Source organism: Hyla sarda, chromosome 1, assembly GCF_029499605.1.
Source record: "Hyla sarda isolate aHylSar1 chromosome 1, aHylSar1.hap1, whole genome shotgun sequence".
Classification (NCBI taxonomy): Eukaryota; Metazoa; Chordata; class Amphibia; order Anura; family Hylidae; genus Hyla; species Hyla sarda.
Window position 1 is genome coordinate 606,430,509 of NC_079189.1, and position 24,908 is coordinate 606,455,416.

At 35.8% G+C, this 24,908-nt stretch overlaps 2 protein-coding genes across 2 annotated transcripts in view; both read left to right on the forward strand.

Annotated features, from left to right (window-relative positions):
* LOC130298097 (zinc finger protein 850-like) overlaps nt 1–23,520 on the forward strand; it is a 190,945-nt gene extending 167,425 nt beyond the window's left edge. The window contains exons 8-10 of the mRNA XM_056551025.1: nt 16,853–17,129; nt 17,327–17,921; nt 20,269–23,520. Coding sequence (XP_056407000.1) covers nt 16,853–17,129; nt 17,327–17,921; nt 20,269–22,151 — 2,755 coding nt within the window. The 3' untranslated portion in view covers nt 22,152–23,520. The remainder of the gene's footprint in view (nt 1–16,852; nt 17,130–17,326; nt 17,922–20,268) is intronic.
* The window catches only part of LOC130296610 (zinc finger protein 345-like), a 632,251-nt gene that overhangs the window by 74,339 nt on the left and 533,004 nt on the right, over nt 1–24,908 (forward strand). Inside the window, exon 2 of the mRNA XM_056548337.1 lies at nt 15,204–15,324. The gene's annotated coding sequence lies outside the window, so the exon portion shown is untranslated. The remainder of the gene's footprint in view (nt 1–15,203; nt 15,325–24,908) is intronic.

A 24,908-nucleotide genomic window follows, 5' to 3' on the forward strand; every position in this document is an offset into this window, starting at 1 on the left:
CCTCTCTGGCACAGAGGGTCCACTACCTGCCAGCCGGCATCGTGACAACATGTATATACTATAATACATGTATATACTATAATACTATAATACATGTATATACTATAGTACATGTATATACTATAATACTATAATACATGTATATACTATAATACAGACAGTGTATTTTGTCCTGTTATTGTCGGTGTCCATACATCTTCTTATCCACATAGACACCTACAGTCACCGTCCTCTGACATATATACTATAATACATGTATATACTATAATACATGTATATACTATAATACTATAATACATGTATATACTATAATACTATAATACATGTATATACTATAATACTATAATACATGTATATACTATAATACTATAATACATGTATATACTATAATACTATAATACATGTATATACTATAATACATGTATATACTATAATACATGTATATACTATAATACTATAATACATGTATATACTATAATACATGTATATACTATAATACTATAATACATGTATATACTATAATACTATAATACATGTATATACTATAATACTATAATACATGTATATACTATAATACTATAATACATGTGTATACTATAATACTATAATACTATAATACATGTGTATACTATAATACTATAATACATGTATATACTATAATACTATAATACATGTATATACTATAGATAGAGAAACAGCAATGCTTCAGCTCACCCCAGGTGCGCACGGACAGAGCGCGGACCTCGCCCAATTGAACAGCAGAAGAAAGAGGAGTCCAGCGTCCAGAAACTCGGAGGATAATATTTATTCACCAGATGGTCATAACAGGAACACAGGGTACAGTGACGCGTTTCGGCTTTGTTGTAAAGCCGAAACGCGTCACTGTACCCTGTGTTCCTGTTATGACCATCTGGTGAATAAATATTATCCTCCGAGTTTCTGGACGCTGGACTCCTCTTTCTTCTGATGTATATACTATAATACTATAATACATGTATATACTATAATACTATAATACATGTATATACTATAATACTATAATACATGTATATACTATAATACATGTATATACTATAATACTATAATACATGTATATACTATAATACATGTATATACTATAATACTATAATACATGTATATACTATAATACTATAATACTATAATACATGTATATACTATAATACATGTATATACTATAATACTATAATACATGTATATACTATAATACATGTATATACTATAATACATGTATATACTATAATACTATAATACATGTATATACTATAATACATGTATATACTATAATACATGTATATACTATAATACATGTATATACTATAATACTATAATACATGTATATACTATAATACATGTATATACTATAATACTATAATACATGCATATACTATAATACTATAATACATGTATATACTATAATACATGTATATACTATAATACTATAATACATGTATATGCTATAATACTATAATACATGTATATACTATAATACTATAATATTATAATACATGTATATACTATAATATTATAATACATGTATATACTATAATATTATAATACATGTATATACTATAATATTATAATACATGTATATACTATAATACTATAATACATGCATATGCTATAATACTATAATACATGTATGTTATAATACTATAATACATGTATATACTATAATACTATAATACATGTATATACTATAATACTATAATACATGCATATACTATAATACATGTATATACTATAATACTATAATACATGTGTATATACTATAATACTATAATACATGTATATACTATAATACTATAATACATGTATATACTATAATACATGTATATACTATAATACAGACATTTAGTGTATTTTGTCCTGTTATTGTCGGTGTCCATACATCTTCTTATCCACATAGACACCTACAGTCACCGTCCTCTGACATATACACTATAATACATGTATATACTATAATACTATAATACATGTATATACTATAATACATGTATATGCTATAATACTATAATACATGTATATACTATAATACTATAATACATGTATATACTATAATACTATAATACATGTATATACTATAATACATGTATATACTATAATACTATAATACATGTATATACTATAATACTATAATACATGTATATACTATAATACATGTATATACTATAATACTATAATACATGTATATACTATAATACATGTATATACTATAATACTATAATACATGTATATACTATAACACTATAATACATGTATATACTATAATACATGTATATACTATAATACTATAATACATGTATATACTATAATACTATAATACATGCATATACTATAATACATGTATATACTATAATACTATAATACATGTGTATATACTATAATACTATAATACATGTATATACTATAATACATGTATATACTATAATACAGACATTTAGTGTATTTTGTCCTGTTATTGTCGGTGTCCATACATCTTCTTATCCACATAGACACCTACAGTCACCGTCCTCTGACATATACACTATAATACATGTATATACTATAATACATGTATATACTATAATACTATAATACATGTATATCATATAATACTATAATACATGTATATCCTATAATACTATAATACATGTATATCCTATAATACATGTATATACTATAATACTATAATACATGTATATACTATAATACATGTATATACTATAATACTATAATACATGTATATACTATAATACATGTATATACTATAATACTATAATACATGTATATACTATAATACTATAATACATGTATATACTATAATACTATAATACATGTATATACTATAATACTATAATACATGTATATACTATAATACTATAATACATGTATATACTATAATACTATAATACATGTATATACTATAATACTATAATACATGTATATACTATAATACTATAATACATGTATACACTATAATACTATAATACATGTATATACTATAATACTATAATACATGTATATACTATAATACTATAATACATGTATATACTATAATACTATAATACATGTATATACTATAATACTATAATACATGTATATCCTATAATACTATAATACATGTATATCCTATAATACTATAATACATGTATATACTATAATACTATAATACATGTATATACTATAATACTATAATACATGTATACACTATAATACTATAATACATGTACCGTATATACTCGAGTATAAGCCGAGTTTTTCAGCATGATTTTTCGTGCTGAAAACACCCCCCTCGGCTTATACTCGAGTGAACTCTCCACCCGCAGTGGTCTTCAACCTGCGGACCTCCAGAGGTTTCAAAACTACAACTCCCAGCAGGCCCGGACAGCCGATGGCTGCCCGGGCTTGCTGGGAGTTGTAGTTTTGAAACCTCTGGAGGTCCGCAGGTTGAAGACCACTGCGGCCTTCGACATCATCCAGCCTCCTATCACCCCCTTCAGTTCTGTACAGTACTCGCCTCCGCTCGGCGCTGGTCCGGTGCTGCAGGACTGTCCGGAGAGGAGGTCGTCCGGTGGGATAGTGGTTCCGGGCTGCTATCTTCACCGGGGAGGCCTCTTCTAAGCGCTTCGGGCCCGGCCCCAGAATAGTCACGTTGCCTTGACAACTACGCAGAGGTACGTTCATTGTCAACGTACTTCTGCGTCATCGTCAAGGCAACGCCTCTATTCTGGGCCCGAAGCGCGGAGAAGAGGCGCCCCCGGTGAAGATAGCAGCCCGGAACTAGTATCCCACCGGACGACCTCCCCACCGGACAGTCCTGCAGCACCGGACCAGCGCCGAGCGGAGGCGAGTACTGTACAGAACTAAAGGGGGTGAGAGGGGGCTGGATGATGTCGAAGGCCGCAGTGGTCTTCAACCTGCGGACCTCCGGAGGTTTCAAAACTACAACTCCCAGCAAGCCCGGACAGCCGATGGCTGCCCGGGCTTGCTTGGAGTTGTAGTTTGGAAACCTCTGGAGGTCCGCAGGTTGAAGACCACTGAGGGCGGATGATGACAAGAGGATGATGAAGGGGGGGGGGTGTGGGATGATGACAAGAGGATGATGAAGGGGGGGTGTGGGATGTTGAAGGGGGGTGGGGATGATGACAAGGGGATGATGAAGGGGGGGTGTGGGATGATTACAAGGGGTTGATGAAGGGGGGTGGGGATGATGACAAGGGGATGATGAAGGGGGGGGGGGGAATGATGACAAGGGGATGATGACAGGTGATGATGATGAGGGTCTGGATGATGACAGGCGGTGATGATGATGAGGATGTTAATGACGGGTCTGGATGATGACAGGGGGGATGATGTAATTCCCACCCTTGGCTTATACTCGAGTCAATAACTTTTCCTGGGATTTTGGGTTGAAATTAGGGGTCTCGGCTTATACTCGGATCGGCTTATACTCGAGTATATACGGTATATACTATAATACATGTATATACTATAATACTATAATACATGTATATGATATAATACTATAATACATGTATATACTATAATACTATAATGCATGTATATACTATAATACTATAATACATGTATATACTATAATACTATAATACATGTATATACTATAATACTATAATACATGCATATACTATAATACTATAATACATGTATATGATATAATACTATAATACATGTATATACTATAATACTATAATGCATGTATATACTATAATACTATAATACATGTATATACTATAATACATGTATATACTATAATACTATAATACATGTATATACTATAATACTATAATACATGTATATACTATAATACTATAATACATGTATATACTATAATACTATAATACATGTATACACTATAATACTATAATACATGTATATACTATAATACTATAATACATGTATATACTATAATACAGACATTTAGTGTATTTTGTCCTGTTATTGTCGGTGTCCATACATCTTCTTATCCACATAGACACCTACAGTCACCGTCCTCTGACATATACACTATAATACATGTATATACTACAATACTATAATACATGTATATACTATAATACATGTATATACTATAATACTATAATACATGTATATACTATAATACTATAATACATGTATATACTATAATACTATAATACATGTATACACTATAATACTATAATACATGTATATAGTATAATACTATAATATATGTATATAGTATAATACTATAATATATGTATATACTATAATACTATAATACTATAATACATGTATATACTATAATACTATAATACATGTATATACTATAATACATGTATATACTATAATACTATAATACATGTATATACTATAATACTATAATACATGTATATACTATAATACTATAATACATGTATATACTATAATACTATAATACATGCATATACTATAATACTATAATACATGTATATACTATAATACATGTATATACTATAATACATGTATATACTATAATACATGTATACGCTATAATACTATAATACATGTATACACTATAATACTATAATACATGTATACACTATAATACTATAATACATGTATATACTATAACACATGTATATACTATAATACTATAATACATGTATATACTATAATACAGACATTTAGTGTATTTTGTCCTGTTATTGTCGGTGTCCATACATCTTCTTATCCACATAGACACCTACAGTCACCGTCCTCTGACATATACACTATAATACATGTATATACTACAATACTATAATACATGTATATACTATAATACATGTATATACTATAATACTATAATACATGTATATACTATAATACTATAATACATGTATATAATATAATACTATAATACATGTATACACTATAATACATGTATATGCTATAATACTATAATACATGTATATACTATAATACTATAATACATGTATATACTATAATACTATAATACATGTATATACTATAATACATGTATATACTATAATACATGTATATACTATAATACTATAATACATGTATATACTATAATACTATAATACATGTATATACTATAATACTATAATACATGTATATACTATAATACTATAATACATGTATATACTATAATACATGTATATACTATAATACATGTATATACTATAATACTATAATACATGTATATACTATAATACTATAATACATGTATATACTATAATACTATAATACATGTATATACTATAATACTATAATACATGTATATACTATAATACTATAATACATGTATATACTATAATACTATAATACATGTATATGCTATAATACTATAATACATGTATATGCTATAATACTATAATACATGTATATACTATAATACTATAATACATGTATATACTATAATACTATAATACATGTATATGCTATAATACTATAATACATGTATATGCTATAATACTATAATACATGTATATCCTATAATACTATAATACATGTATATACTATAATACTATAATACATGTATATACTATAATACTATAATACATGTATATACTATAATACTATAATACATGTATATACTATAATACATGTATATACTATAATACAGACATTTAGTGTAGTTTGTCCTAATATTGTCGGTGTCCATACATCTTCTTATCCACATAGACACCTACAGTCACCGTCCTCTGACATATACACTATAATACATGTATATACTATAATACATGTATATACTATAATACTATAATACATGTATATACTATAATACTATAATACATGTATATACTATAATACATGTATACACTATAATACTATAATACATGTATATACTATAATACTATAATACATGTATATACTATAATACTATAATACATGTATATACTATAATACTATAATACATGTATATACTATAATACTATAATACATGTATATACTATAATACATGTATATACTATAATACAGACATTTAGTGTATTTTGTCCTGTTATTGTCGGTGTCCATACATCTTCTTATCCACATAGACACCTACAGTCACCGTCCTCTGACATATACACTATAATACATGTATATACTATAATACTATAATACATGTATATACTATAATACATGTATATACTATAATACTATAATACATGTATATACTATAATACTATAATACATGTATATGCTATAATACTATAATACATGTATATACTATAATACATGTATATACTATAATACTATAATACATGTATATACTATAATACATGTATATACTATAATACTAGAATACATGTATATACTATAATACATGTATATACTATAATACTAGAATACATGTATATACTATAATACATGTATTTACTATAATACAGACATTTAGTGTATTTTGTCCTGTTATTGTCGGTGTCCATACATCTTCTTATCCACATAGACACCTACAGTCACCGTCCTCTGACATATACACTATAATACATGTATATACTATAATACTATAATACATGTATATACTATAATACATGTATATACTATAATACTATAATACATGTATATACTATAATACTATAATACATGTATATGCTATAATACTATAATACATGTATATACTATAATACATGTATATACTATAATACTATAATACATGTATATACTATAATACATGTATATACTATAATACTAGAATACATGTATATACTATAATACATGTATATACTATAATACTAGAATACATGTATATACTATAATACATGTATTTACTATAATACAGACATTTAGTGTATTTTGTCCTGTTATTGTCGGTGTCCATACATCTTCTTATCCACATAGACACCTACAGTCACCGTCCTCTGACATATACACTATAATACATGTATATACTATAATACTATAATACATGTATATACTATAATACATGTATATACTATAATACTATAATACATGTATATACTATAATACTATAATACATGTATATGCTATAATACTATAATACATGTATATACTATAATACTATAATACAGGTATACACTATAATACTATAATACATGTATATACTATAATACTATAATACATGTATATACTATAATACAGACATTTAGTGTAGTTTGTCCTAATATTGTCGGTGTCCATACATCTTCTTATCCACATAGACACCTACAGTCACCGTCCTCTGACATATACACTATAATACATGTATATACTATAATACATGTATATACTATAATACTATAATACATGTATATACTATAATACTATAATACATGTATATACTATAATACATGTATACACTATAATACTATAATACATGTATATACTATAATACTATAATACATGTATATACTATAATACTATAATACATGTATATACTATAATACTATAATACATGTATATACTATAATACTATAATACATGTATATACTATAATACTATAATACATGTATATACTATAATACATGTATATACTATAATACAGACATTTAGTGTATTTTGTCCTGTTATTGTCGGTGTCCATACATCTTCTTATCCACATAGACACCTACAGTCACCGTCCTCTGACATATACACTATAATACATGTATATACTATAATACTATAATACATGTATATACTATAATACATGTATATACTATAATACTATAATACATGTATATACTATAATACTATAATACATGTATATGCTATAATACTATAATACATGTATATACTATAATACTATAATACAGGTATACACTATAATACTATAATACATGTATATACTATAATACTATAATACATGTATATACTATAATACTATAATACATATATATACTATAATACAGACATTTAGTGTATTTTGTCCTGTTATTGTCGGTGTCCATACATCTTCTTATCCACATAGACACCTACAGTCACCGTCCTCTGATATATACACTATAATACATGTATATACTATAATACTATAATACATGTATATACTATAATACATGTATATACTATAATACTATAATACTATAATACTATAATACATGTATATGCTATAATACTATAATACTATAATACTATAATACAGGTATACACTATAATACTATAATACATGTATATACTATAATACTATAATACATGTATATACTATAATACAGACATTTAGTGTATTTTGTCCTGTTATTGTCGGTGTCCATACATCTTCTTATCCACATAGACACCTACAGTCACCGTCCTCTGATATATACACTATAATACATGTATATACTATAATACTATAATACATGTATATACTATAATACTATAATACATGTATATACTATAATACTATAATACATGTATATACTATAATACTATAATACATGTATATACTATAATACTATAATACATGTATATACTATAATACTATAATACATGTATATACTATAATACATGTATATACTATAATACTATAATACATGTATATACTATAATACTATAATACATGTATATACTATAATACATGTATATACTATAATACTATAATACATGTATATACTATAATACATGTATATACTATAATACATGTATATACTATAATACTATAATACATGTATATACTATAATACTATAATACATGTATATACTATAATACTATAATACATGTATACACTATAATACTATAATACATGTATATACTATAATACTATAATACATGTATATACTATAATACTATAATACATGTATATACTATAATACATGTATATGCTATAATACTATAATACATGTATATGCTATAATACTATAATACATGTATATGCTATAATACTATAATACATGTATATACTATAATACTATAATACATGTATACACTATAATACTATAATACATGTATATACTATAATACATGTATATGCTATAATACTATAATACATGTATATGCTATAATACTATAATACATGTATATGCTATAATACTATAATACATGTATATACTATAATACTATAATACATATGTCACGATGCCGGCTGGCAGGTAGTGGATCCTCTGTGCCAGAGAGGGATTGGCGAGGGCCGCGCTAGTGGACCGGTTCTAAGTCACTACTGGTTTTCACCAGAGCCCGCCGCAAAGCGGGATGGTCTTGCTGCGGCGGTAGTGACCAGGTCGTATCCACTAGCAACGGCTCACCTCTCTGACTGCTGATGATAGGCGAGGTACAAGGGAGTAGACAGAAGCAAGGTCGGACGTAGCAGAAGGTCGGGGGCAGGCGGCAAGGTTCGTAGTCAGGGTGGATAGCAGAAGTTCTGGTACACAGGGTATAAACACACAAAACGCTTTCACTAGGCACAAGGGCAACAAGATCCGGCAAGGAAGTGCATGGGAGGAGGTTAGATATAGTCAGGGACCAGGTGGAAGCCAATTAAGCTGATTGGGCCAGGCACCAATCATTGGTGCACTGGCCCTTTAAGTCTCAGGGAGCTGGCGCGCGCGCGCCCTAGAGAGCGGAGCCGCGCGCGCCAGCACATGACAGCAGGGGACGGGAACGGGTAAGTGACCTGGGATGCGATTCGCGAGCGGGCGCGTCCCGCTGTGCGAATCGCATCCCCAACGGCCATGACAGTGCAGCGCTCCCGGTCAGCGGGACTGACCGGGGAGCTGCAGGGAGAAAGACGCCGTGAGCGCTCCGGGGAGGAGCGGGGACCCGGAGCGCTAGGCGTAACAGTACCCCCCCCCCCTTAGGTCTCCCCTTTTTTTTGTCCGGTGACTGCCTCCCCTGGGATGAGGACACCGGGAAGGAATGGATGGTTTCCTCAATGACAGGCAGTACAGCAGGAGTAGGAATGGGGAGGGAAGGCAGAGGGTGAAGCTTGGCACGGGGCAGGGAGACACAAGGACGGGAGCCATGAGGGGACACAGAGGCTTGCCTGAAGGGACTGGGAGGGGGGGAGAGGCATTTTCTGTGGCAGGCAGAGTCCCTAACGACCTTAGGGGGACCGGATACAGGAGGAACCACAGGGTCACGGCAGGGAGTACTGGGAACTGGTTTAAGGCAGTCCTTGGAACAAGAGGGACCCCAACTCTTGATCTCCCCAGTGGACCAGTCCAGGGTTGGGGAATGGTGTAGAAGCCAGGGTAGTCCAAGGAGAATTTCGGAAGTGCAATTGGGAAGGACCAAAAATTCAATTCTCTCGTGATGAGGTCCGATGCACATTAGGAGGGGCTCCGTGCGGTAACGCACGGTGCAATCCAACCTGGCTCCGTTGACCGCGGAAATGTGGAGTGGCTTGACAAGACGGGTCACCGGAATGCGGAATTTATTCACCAAGGACTCCCGAATAAAATTCCCAGAAGCACCAGAGTCCAGGCAGGCCACGGCTGAGAGGGAAGAGCTGGCTGAAGTAGAAATCCGTACAGGCACCGTGAGACGTGGAGAAGCCGACTTAGCATCAAGAGACGCCACACCCACGAGAGCTGGGTGCGAGCGTGCGTTTCCCAGACGTGGAGGACGGATAGGGCAATCCACCAAAAAATGTTCGGTACTGGCACAGTACAGACAAAGATTCTCTTCCTTACGGCGATTCCTCTCTTCCAGGGTCAGGCGAGACCGATCCACTTGCATGGCCTCCTCGGCGGGAGGCCTAGGCGCAGATTGCAGTGGAGACTGTGGGAGAGGTGTCCAGAGATCTAAGTCTTTTTCCTGGCGGAGCTCTTGATGTCTCTCAGAAAAACGCATGTCAATGCGAGTGGCTAGATGAATGAGTTCATGCAGGTTAGCAGGAGTTTCTCGTGCGGCCAGAACATCTTTAATGTTGCTGGATAGGCCTTTTTTAAAGGTCGCGCAGAGGGCCTCATTATTCCAGGATAGTTCTGAAGCAAGAGTACGGAATTGTACGGTGTACTCGCCAACGGAAGAATTACCCTGGACCAGGTTCAGCAGGGCAGTCTCAGCAGAAGAGGCTCGGGCAGGTTCCTCAAAGACACTTCGAATTTCCGAGAAGAAGGAGTGTACAGAGGCAGTGACAGGGTCATTGCGGTCCCAGAGCGGTGTGGCCCATGACAGGGCTTTTCCAGACAGAAGGCTGACTACGAAAGCCACCTTAGACCTTTCAGTAGGAAACTGGTCCGACATCATCTCCAAGTGCAGGGAACATTGCGAAAGAAAGCCACGGCAAAACTTAGAGTCCCCATTAAATTTGTCCGGCAAGGACAGGCGGAGGCTAGGAGTGGCCACTCACTGCGGAAGGGGTGCAGGAGCTGGCGGAGGAGATGATTGCTGCTGAAGTTGCGACTGAAGTTGCTGCACAATGGTGAATACTTCCGACAGCTGGTGGGTTAGATGGGCGATCTGTCGGGATTGCTGGGCGACCACCGTGGTGATATCAGAGATATAAGGCAGAGGGACGTCAGCGGGATCCATGGCCGGATCTACTGACACGATGCCGGCTGGCAGGTAGTGGATCCTCTGTGCCAGAGAGGGATTGGCGAGGGCCGCGCTAGTGGACCGGTTCTAAGTCACTACTGGTTTTCACCAGAGCCCGCCGCAAAGCGGGATGGTCTTGCTGCGGCGGTAGTGACCAGGTCGTATCCACTAGCAACGGCTCACCTCTCTGACTGCTGATGATAGGCGAGGTACAAGGGAGTAGACAGAAGCAAGGTCGGACGTAGCAGAAGGTCGGGGGCAGGCGGCAAGGTTCGTAGTCAGGGTGGATAGCAGAAGTTCTGGTACACAGGCTTTAGACACACAAAACGCTTTCACTAGGCACAAGGGCAACAAGATCCGGCAAGGGAGTGCATGGGAGGAGGTCAGATATAGTCAGGGACCAGGTGGAAGCCAATTAAGCTGATTGGGCCAGGCACCAATCATTGGTGCACTGGCCCCTTAAGTCTCAGGGAGCTGGCGCGCGCGCGCCCTAGAGAGCGGAGCCGCGCGCGCCAGCACATGACAGCAGGGGACGGGAACGGGTAAGTGACCTGGGATGCGATTCGCGAGCGGGCGCGTCCCGCTGTGCGAATCGCATCCCCAACGGCCATGACAGTGCAGCGCTCCCGGTCAGCGGGACTGACCGGGGAGCTGCAGGGAGAAAGACGCCGTGAGCGCTCCGGGGAGGAGCGGGGACCCGGAGCGCTAGGCGTAACAACATATATACACTATAATACTATAATACATGTATATACTATAATACTATAATACATGTATATACTATAATACATGTATATACTATAATACTATAATACATGTATATACTATAATACTATAATACATGTATATACTATAATACTATAATACATGTATATACTATAATACTATAATACATGTATATACTATAATACTATAATACATGTATATACTATAATACTATAATACATGTATATACTATAATACTATAATACATGTATATACTATAATACTATAATACATGTATATACTATAATACTATAATACATGTATACACTATAATACTATAATACATGTATATACTATAATACTATAATACATGTATATACTATAATACTATAATACATGTATATACTATAATACTATAATACATGTATATACTATAATACTATAATACATGTATATACTATAATACAGACATTTAGTGTATTTTGTCCTGTTATTGTCGGTGTCCATACATCTTCTTATCCACATAGACACCTACAGTCACCGTCCTCTGACATATACACTATAATACATGTATATACTATAATACTATAATACATGTATATACTATAATACTATAATACATGTATATACTATAATACTATAATACATGTATATACTATAATACTATAATACATGTATATGCTATAATACTATAATACATGTATATACTATAATACTATAATACATGTATATACTATAATACTATAATACAGGTATACACTATAATACTATAATACATGTATATACTATAATACTATAATACATGTATATACTATAATACTATAATACATGTATATGCTATAATACATGTATATACTATAATACTATAATACATGTATATACTATAATACTATAATACATGTATATACTATAATACTATAATACATGTATATACTATAATACTATAATACATGTATATACTATAATACTATAATACATGTATATACTATAATACTATAATACATGTATATACTATAATACTATAATACATGTATATACTATAATACTATAATACATGTATATACTATAATACTATAATACATGTATATACTATAATACTATAATACATGTATATACTATAATACTATAATACATGTGTATACTATAATACTATAATACATGTATATACTATAATACTATAATACATGTATATACTATAATACATGTATATACTATAATACTATAATACATGTATATGCTATAATACTATAATACATGTATATGCTATAATACTATAATACATGTATATACTATAATACTATAATACATGTATATACTATAATACATGTATATACTATAATACTATAATACATGTATACACTATAATACTATAATACATGTATATACTATAATACTATAATACATGTATATACTATAATACATGTATATACTATAATACTATAATACATGTATATACTATAATACTATAATACATGTATATCCTATAATACTATAATACATGTATATACTATAATACTATAATACATGTATATACTATAATACTATAATACATGTATATACTATAATACTATAATACATGTATATACTATAATACTATAATACATGTATATACTATAATACTATAATACATGTATATACTATAATACTATAATACATGTATATCCTATAATACTATAATACATGTATATACTATAATACTATAATACATGTATATACTATAATACTATAATACATGTATATACTATAATACTATAATACATGTATATACTATAATACATGTATATACTATAATACATGTATATACTATAATACTATAATACATGTATATACTATAATACTATAATACATGTATATACTATAATACTATAATACATGTATATACTATAATACTATAATACATGTATATACTATAATACTATAATACATGTATATACTATAATACTATAATACATGTATATACTATAACACTATAATACATGTATATACTATAACACTATAATACATGTATATACTATAACACTATAATACATGTATATGCTATAACACTATAATACATGTATACACTATAATACAGACATTTAGTGTATTTTGTCCTGTTATTGTCGGTGTCCATACATCTTCTTATCCACATAGACACCTACAGTCACCGTCCTCTGACATCATTTATCTCTACACTGAGCAGATGAGGCGAGAGCAGCAGCCCCTGATCATGTGACTCCTCCTCCTCCATGTGACTGATCACCTGACTGTGACATCATCGCAGGTCCTGTTAGTACACTTCCTGTACAGCTCTGAGGAAGGAGGTATGTAGCTATATATATATATATGTGAATGTCAGTAGTTTCAGCATCTTGTTTTATCAGGGTTTATTCTGGAGGTTCAGATGATGGGCCTCATTTATTCAGCTGAAACCGACCGGTTTTTGTCTGGTTATTTCGGCGCAGAGTGTCTGAGACATGTCTGCGCCAGTCTGCGCCAATTTGCGACAGTGTGCGCCTGAAAAATTCAACAAACCCGTCATTGCACTGTGGAAAGCCGAAAAGGGGGCATGGTCTGTTGCAAAGGGGCGTGACTGGCCCAAAAAGGGGCGTGGTTTCACAACGCGACCGATTTACTATTGAATTCACAGAAAATCCTGAGCGTAAATGGCTGGAAATATCTACTTGGTCAGAAAATGTTCCCGACTTTTCCCAATAGTAAATAGAGAGAAATCCTGCAAGTCTGAAACAACTTTTCCCACTAGTAGTAAAAACCCGACACTCTTAGTAAATGAGGCCCATTGTATAACTGTTCTACGTTTGATCGTTTTCCCTCTATAAGCTTATAGGAGGAGATTTATCAAAACCCGTCCAAAGGAAACGTTGCTGAGTTGCCTGAAGCAACCAATCAGATCGCTACTTTCATTTTTCAGAGGCTTTTTCCAATATGAAAGAAGCGATCTGATTGGTTGCTATGGGCAACTTCTCATCTGGACAGGTTTTGATACAATGATTTTAAGTCCGTTCACAAAACCGGACACGGGGCAAAAATGAGCTGATCGGAGTCACTATCTGGGCCCCCGTATTCAACAATCTAGGTGTGAATGCAGCCTAATAGGTCTTTATAGAGGTGGGATTCTACTTTTTAACAGGTGTGACTGCATGCGGTGTAGCATGTCGTGGGGAATTATTTTGACTATAAGAATTACATTTACCAATTGCCAAGGAAGGGGAAAGTGCGCACATCCCCCCCAGTCCTTCTCCAGACTTTTCTGCCCCCCCCCAACCCCTCTGTCCATCTAAACCCCTAAATTCCCCCAGATCCCTAATTCCCCACTAGACCCCTCTGTTCTCCTCTTCAAAATCCCTTAGTCTTCCCAGACTCTTCCTTCTCAAGATCTCTAAGCTCACCCAGATTCTTTGATCCTCCTCCAGACCCCTAACCCCCCCCCCCCAAAGCCTCTGTCGTCCTCCTCAAGATACCAAAGTCCCTCCGAATCCTCTGTCTTCCTCCTCAAGATTCCTAAGTCCCCCCTATACCCTTCTGTCCTGCTCCTGCACACTCCTCAGCCCCCACCAGACCTCTCTGTCCTCTTCCTCAGGATCCCTTAGTACCCCCCCCCCCCAGACCCCTCTGTCCTCCTCCTTCTGGCCCCTATAGCATTCCCTAACTGATCTCCCTACTATCACTTCACCCCTTTTTGAGACCTCAAAATTGCCATATTCCGCAGTCTCCCCCTACGCTCTATGTATTACAGACATAAACATGCTGGGAAAATTGCCTCAATGGGGCTCAGTTACCGTGTTTCCCCGAATATAAGACACTGTCTTATATTTCTTTTTCTTCAAAAAGACTCACCATGGCTTATTTTCAGGGGACGTCTTATGCATGCATGACGCCCTGCATATCAGCTGCCGTCCTGAGACATGCTGCCGCTGCACAGAAGTCACATCCCTCTGATCAGCTGGGACACGCTGCCCCGTATGTCGGCTTCCGTCCCGGGATCAGCTGGGACACTGGACACGGCGCTGCTGTAAGGACATCTCTACAGTACAGTACATGTCAAGAAGGGCTGCCCATCTTCATTAGCTTTAATAAGCCACGCCTACCACCATGGCTTATTTTTGGGGTATGGCTTATATTAAGTGAATAGATAGAACTGCTGGTGTGGCTTATTTTATGGCTATGTCTTATTTTCGGGGAAACATGGTAACTACTCTTCTTCACCTTGATCCTCATGATAATTAATTATCTTTTCTGCTCATATATATAACATTCCACATGACTTCTCCTACTGTCTGATGACCTACAATATTTCTTTTGCAGCTTATGAATCAGGGAGAAGATATGAACAATATTAATGCTCCAGAGACAGATGTGAGCGGTGATGAGCAGTATAAGGAGGACATTCCTACAGGGAAAGATATTAACTATATTAATGCTATAGACATAAAGGAAAGAGAAGAGACACATGTGAGCAGTGATAAGCAGTATAATGAGAACATTCCTACAGGGAAAGATCTGATCAATATTAATCCTACAGACATAAAGAAAGACGAAAAAGAAGAGGCCGATGGGAGCGGTGATGAGCAGTATAAGGAGGACATTCCTACAGGGAAAGATTTAATCTATATTAATGCTACAGACATGAAGGAAGAAGAAGAGACAGATGTGAGTGGTGATGACCAGTATAAGAAGGACTTTCCTACAGGGAGAGATCTGATCTATATTAATACTACAGGCATAAAGGAAGAAGAAGAGACAGATGTGAGCAGTGATGAGCAGTATAAGGAGGACATTCCTACAAGAAAAGATCTGATCTATATTAATGCTACAGGCATAATAGTAAAAGAAGAAAAAGAGGCAGATGTGAGCAATGATGAGCAGTATAAGGAGGACATTCCTACAGGTAACTGCCCAGGTGAGTAGTCACCACTAAATCCAGAGAAGAGTCACAGATTCTATTCAGTCACCGACTGTAATAATTGTGTATGAAATTTCTTAAGCTCTTTGTTCTGTCAGTCCTTTATACTGTATATTCCTCCATTCAGCCAATCCTGTGACTATAATATGGATGCAGAATATAGCGCCATGCGCATTTGAGGCCTAGATTGGGGATTTGAATCCGCCACAAAAATACCCCACGGCAGTGTTTCCCAAACAGGGTGTCTCCAGCTGTTGCAAAACTCCCAGCATGCCTGGACAATCAGTGGCTGTCTGGCAATACTGGGAGTTGTTGTTTTTCAACAGCTGGAGGCTCTGTTTTGGAAACAGTGCCGTACAAGAGTTTTTTGTATATGTAGTGTTTTACTTTTTATTTTGTGTAGGTGTGGTGTGGTGTAGTGTAGTGTTTTTAGGGTACATTCACACGGACGCGTTTACAGTGTGTTTGAGCTGTGGCGGAAAATTTGCTGCATCTCAAACTTGCAGCAGAAAACTTGCTGTAAACCCACCCATGTGAATGTACCCTGTACATTCCCATGGGGGGGGGAAAACCTCCAGCTGTTGCAAAACTACAACTCCCAGCATGTACTGACAGACCGTGCATTCTGGGAGTTGTACTTTTGCAACAGCTGGAGGCACACTGGTTGGAAAATCTTCAGTTACCTAACTCAGTATTTTCCAATCAGTGTGCCTCCAGCTGTTGCAAAACTACAACTCCCAGCATGTACATTCTCTCAGTGCATGCTGGGAGTTGTATTTTTGCAACAGCTGGAGGCACATTGGTTGCGAAACACTGAGTTAGGTAACAAACTCTGTTACACAACCAATGTGTCTCCAACTGTTGCAAAACTTCAAAAATCAGCCTGCATTGACAGCCGAAGAGCATGCTGGGGGTTTTAGTTTTTCAACAGCTGGAGGTACATTTTTTCTATGAAAAAGTGGGCATTCACTGTTGCATAACTACAACTCCCAGCATGCACAGACTACCAAAGGGCATGCTGGGAGTTGTAGTTTTGCAACAGCTGGAGGCACACTGCTACAACTCCCATCATGCCCTTTGGTAGTCTGTGCATGCTGGGAGTTGTAGTTATGCAACAGTGAATGCACACTTTTTCATAGAAAAAATGTACCTCCAGCTGTTGAAAAACTACAACCCCCAGCATGCACAGACTACCAAACGCCAGCTGTTGCAAAACGACTACTCCCAACATGCCCTTTGGCTTTGCTTGCTGCGGGTTGTTGTTAAGCAACAGTAGGAGGGGAACAGACCACACCTCCTGCTGTATCCTGCCGTCGTTGTACCCTGCCGTAGGGACCGATCCTGCTGCTCCTGTCGCCGCCACCGATCCTGAGGTGCTTCCTCTAGGAGTAGTGAGGTGGGGGGAAGTGTGGGGGTATTTACATGAAAACCAATGAATAACTGGCCAATCCCTTACCAAACATGATGGCGCCATAATTACATGGCACTTGTAGTGCCATGCCGCCGCTAGTCTGGCCGCTGGAAATTGCCCATTATCACCCACAGTCAGCCGCCATGCGAGAGGTGAGGGGTCAGCTCCTGAAAGCACAGACCCGGCACATGCGCACACAAGCGCACAGCGTCATTGGGCCATATTAGATGCTGGCAAATGCCAATACTGCACAGGACAGGAAGGTATATCAGATATAATTGGCAGTAAAATATAATATTATAAATATAAACATACCAGGTGAAGGGACCTTCAGCCGCCATCTTAGCTGATCTGATCCCCGCGGCCATGCGGCAGGTGATCAGATCAGCCATTTCAATAGCCGCACTGCTGCAGATGCATGATCTGTATTGATCACGGCATCTGAGGGGTTAATGGCAGACATCAACGTGATCAATGGGTCCCGCTGCTGGGACCACCGCGATCTCTGTGCAGCCAGCGGCATTCTGTGCCGGGCGCTACCTCCGATACGTGACAGCCCCCTCCATTCATATCACTAGGGGGAGCGGCATCACGTCACAAGGGGGCTTGACCGTTACGTCCCGGAGGTAGCGCCCGGCGCAGAAAGCCAGGGGCTGCACCGAGATCGCGGGGGTCCCAGTGGCGGGACCCCTTCGATCATACATCTTATCCCCCTGGATAAGATGTATAAAGCCAGAATACCCCTTTAATGCATTAGGACTTAACGGACGTAACGACTTGTCTCCCTTCATACGAGTCTGCATGTTAAACTTAGAACTTAATGAAAAGCTACATGTGTATTTCCACAGACAGAGAAATGTTATCATTCTTGTTACTTTGTCAATTGGAATTTTTTTTACAAAATCAATTTTTTTATATTTTTAACCCAAACAGAAAATCCCAACAAGAATTCTGAGGGAAACTTCATGTTATCGCTGAATTATAAAGTAGAAGCTGAAGATATGATGGAGCGCTCCTCAGGAGAAGACCCCCTCACCACTAATGTCCATCCATCATACAATCCCCCTGATCATAAGGGACCTCCTCCCAACCAATCACAGGTTGTTACCTCAAGGACAGATCAGAAAGGGGAGAAAAGGTTTCAATGTGATGAATGTGGAAAACAGTTTACAAGAAGCTCTCATCTTTGTACACACAGAAGTCACACAGTGGAGAAGACATATTCATGTTCAGAATGTGGGAAATGTGTTGAAAAATCAAGTATTGTTCTACATGAGAGAAGTGACACAGGAGAGAAGCTATATTCATGTTCAGAATGTTGGAAATGTTTTAGACAGAAATCAAATCTTGTTATGCATGATGAAAGTCACACAGGAAAAAAGCCTTTTTCATGTTCAGAATGTAGGAAATGCTTTTCTTATAAATCACACCTCCTTAGACATGAGAGACGTCACAGAGAAAGAAAGTATTCATGTACAGAATGTGGGACATGTTTTATACAGAAATCAAAACTTATTAAGCATCAGAAAATTCACACAAAAGAGAAGCTAAATTCATGTTCAGAATGTGGGAAACGTTTTACAAGTAAATCAGATCTGGTTATACATGAGAGAATTCACACAGGAGAGAAGCCATATTCGTGTTCTGAATGTGGGAAATGTTTTACAAGTAAAGAATGTCTGGTTTCACATGAGAGAATTCACAAAGGAGAGAAGCCTTATTCATGTTCAAAATGTGGGAAATGTTTTACACATAAATCACGTCTGGTTTCACATGAGAGAATTCACACAGGAGAGAAGCCATATTCATGTTCAGAATGTGGTAAATGTTTTATAAGTAAATCACATCTGGTTTACCATGAGAAAATTCACACAGGAGAGAAGCCATATTCATGCTCAGAATGTGGGAAATGTTTTACAAGTAAAGAAAGTCTGGTTTCACATGAGAGAATTCACACAGGAGAGAAGCCATATTCGTGTTCAGTATGTGGTAAAAGTTTTATAAGTAAATCACATCTGGCTTACCATGAGAAAATTCACACAGGAGAGAAGCCATATTCATGCTCAGAATGTGGGAAATGTTTTATAAGTAAATCACATCTGGTTATACATGAAAGAATTCACACAGGAGAGAAGCCATATTCATGTTCAGAATGTGGGAAATGTTTTATAAGAAAATCATATCTGGTTATACATGAGAGAATTCACACAGGAGAGAAGCCATATTCATGTTCAGAATGCAGGAAATGTTTTAAAAGGAAATCAGATCTGGTTATACATGAGAGAATTCACACAGGAGAGAAGCCATATTCGTGTTCAGAATGTGGTAAATGTTTTATAAGTAAATCAGATCTGGTTATACATGAGAGAATTCACACAGGTGAGAAGCCATATTCTTGTTCAGAATGTGGGAAATGTTTTAAAAGTAAAGCAAGTCTGGTTATACATGAGAGAATTCACACAGGAGAGACGCCATATTCTTGTTCAGAATGTGGGAAATGTTTTAGAAGTAAAGCAAGTCTGATTATACATGAGAAAATTCACACAGGAGAGAAGCCATTTTCATGCTCAGAATGTGGGAAATGTTTTAAATGTAAAGTAGATCTGGTTGTACATGAGAGAATTCACACAGGAGAGAAGCCATATTCCTGTTCAGAATGTGGGAAATGTTTTACACTTAAATCATGTTTGGTTATACATGAGAGAATTCACACAGGTGAGAAGCCATATTCATGCTCCGAATGTGGTAAATGTTTTGCACAGAAATCCAACCTTGTTAAGCATGAGCTAATTCACACAGGAGAGACGCTCCTGTGAGGAGAGAGATTTCGATATTGAGATTGTGGGAAAATACATTTAGGGAAATTACAAGGAAATGAAATCTTTCAAACTCACAGAATTTATAAGAAGAAAAAACAGGTTCTTGTTAGGAATATGGGAAATGAAAGGATTTACAGCTCCAGGACCTCCCACAGTTCATTAGGGTTATGATGCTATAACTCGGGTTCTGATAAACCATTGAAGGTTGGAGTGTTGAGTCTATAGTTTAGATATAAAGAAGCCCCCATATTGTGCCCTCCTGGAATCTGCCTTAAAGGGGTACTCTGCTGCTAGACATATTATCCCCTATTCTAAGGATAGGATATAAGATGTCTGATTGCGGGGGTCCCACTGCTGGGATCTACCGCAGCACCCGCCGGGTTCCTGTGGCAATGGTCGTAACGTCACGGCCACGCTTCTCATGATGTCACATCACGCCCCCTCCATTTATGTCTAGGGCAGGGTACATACCTGTCAAATGCCCCCTCCCATAGATATTAAGTGAGGGGGCGTGGTGTGATGTCACAAGGGGGCGTGGCCGTGACGTAACGATCACTGCAGCAAGAACCCGGTGTTTGTTTAAAAGAGAGTTTGTTTAAAAGATGTCTAGAAGCGGAGTACTCCTTTAACTTAATTCTGCAGAACATTCAAATTAGATCTGTGCTTGACAATCACTGGGGAATTCTTCTGACATTCAACCCCATTGTTTACTGCAGTATTCACGATTATTTCATTTTTTTTTTTTAACTAATAGGGGATACATTTTTAGCAGTGTTTTATTTGATTTCCTTTATAGCATCTGTTTTTTTTACTGTATGTCTGTCATATAAATTGCTATTACTTATAAAAATTACTTATACGACCTGTAACATTATTTGTTTTAATAAAAACTCCCATATTAAACACCTTCATATCAATTAGGATCCTTTATCATATGACCTTGAGGACTGTGGTTTCGTTTACATCATCCTAAGCGATTGTAGGGGGAGGTACTTCCTATTAAACAATATCTAGACCAGTGGTCTCAAACTTTGACCCTCCAGATGTTGTAAAACTTTAACTCCCAGCATGCCAACGGCTGTCCCGGCATACTTGGAGTTGAAGATTTTCAACATCTGGAGGGCCACAGTTTGAGACCACTGTCTTGCAGTATAGAACCATGACAACTGGTGTCTATTCTACAGACACACAGCTCAGTAAAGAACCAGCACAGGTAACTATATCACAGATTCACAGCTCTTACAGTAAAGAACCAGCACAGGTGACTATATCACAGATTCACAGCTCTTATAGTAAAGAAGCAGCACCTGAGGTGACTATATCACAGATTCACAGCTCTTACAGTAAAGAACCAGCACAGGTGACTATATCACAGATTCACAGCTCTTATAGTAAAGAACCAGCACCTCAGGTGACTATATCACAGATTCACAGCTCTTATAGTCACCTGTGCTGGTTATTTACTGTAAGAGCTGTGAATCTGTGATATAGTCACCTCAGGTGCTGGTTCTTTACTGTAAGAGCTGTGAATCTGTGATATAGTCACCTCAGGTGCTGGTTCTTTACTATAAGAGCTGTGAATCTGTGATATAGTCACCTGTGCTGGTTCTTTATTGTATCACAGATTCACAGCTCTTATAGTAAAGAACCAGCACCTGAGGTGACTATATCACAGATTCACAGCTCTTACCGTAAAGAACCAGCACCAGAGGTGACTATATCACAGATTCACAGCTCTTACTGTAAAGAACCAGCACCAGAGGTGACTACATCACTGATTCACAGCTCTTACAGTAAAGAACCAGCACCTGAGGTGACTATATCACAGATTCACAGCTCTTACAGTAAATAACCAGCTTCTCAGGTGACTATAACACAGATTCACAGCTCATACAGTAAATAACCAGTTCCTCAGGTGACTGCATCACAGATTCACAGCTCTTACAGTAATGAACCAGCTCAGGTGACTATATCACAGATTCACAGCTTTTACCGTAAAGAACCAGCATCTGTGGTGACTATATCACAAATTCACAGGTCTCACAGTAAATAACCAGCTCCTCAGGTGACTATCAGAGAGTCATGCTAGGAGTTGAAGTTTTGCAACATCTGGAAGGCCATAGTTTGAGACCACTCACAGAGCTGTAGCTAGCTCCTTTTGCTCCCGAGGCAAGCCCAGAAAATTGCGCCCCACCCTCCAGATCATATAGTGTATGCATTGCTGCTCTGCAAGGGAATATGCAGGATTTTCATATAAAATAAGTCCACACCAGGACAACATATTTCTACTGCAGTGACTAATACCATCATACTGTTATTAAATAAAAAAACACTATAAAGAAACCAATAACACCACCATATAAGGGGCAAATAATACCACCACACCATGACCACTATCATTACCACCATATAGTTGCAAGATAATATTACCATACTGATACTGGATAAAACCACTGTACACAGACCTATATCCCCATACAGTGACCATATAGTAGTGACCCCGGCTCTACAGACCATATAAGTGATTACATACAGTTACATCAGGTGACATCTCTAATTGGAGTCTATCACTTTTCTTTTTCTTCTCCATCCGTCCCAGACCGTCATGTCAATTCTTTTATCCTCAATTCGTCTCTGTAGGTAGGTCCACAAGTAGATACCCTGTTGGTATTTACTCCCCGTAGGCAGTAGCAGCCTCCTATAAGTAGCCTCCTGTAGGTAGGTCCCATTGTAGATGGTACCCTCCCCCTTTAT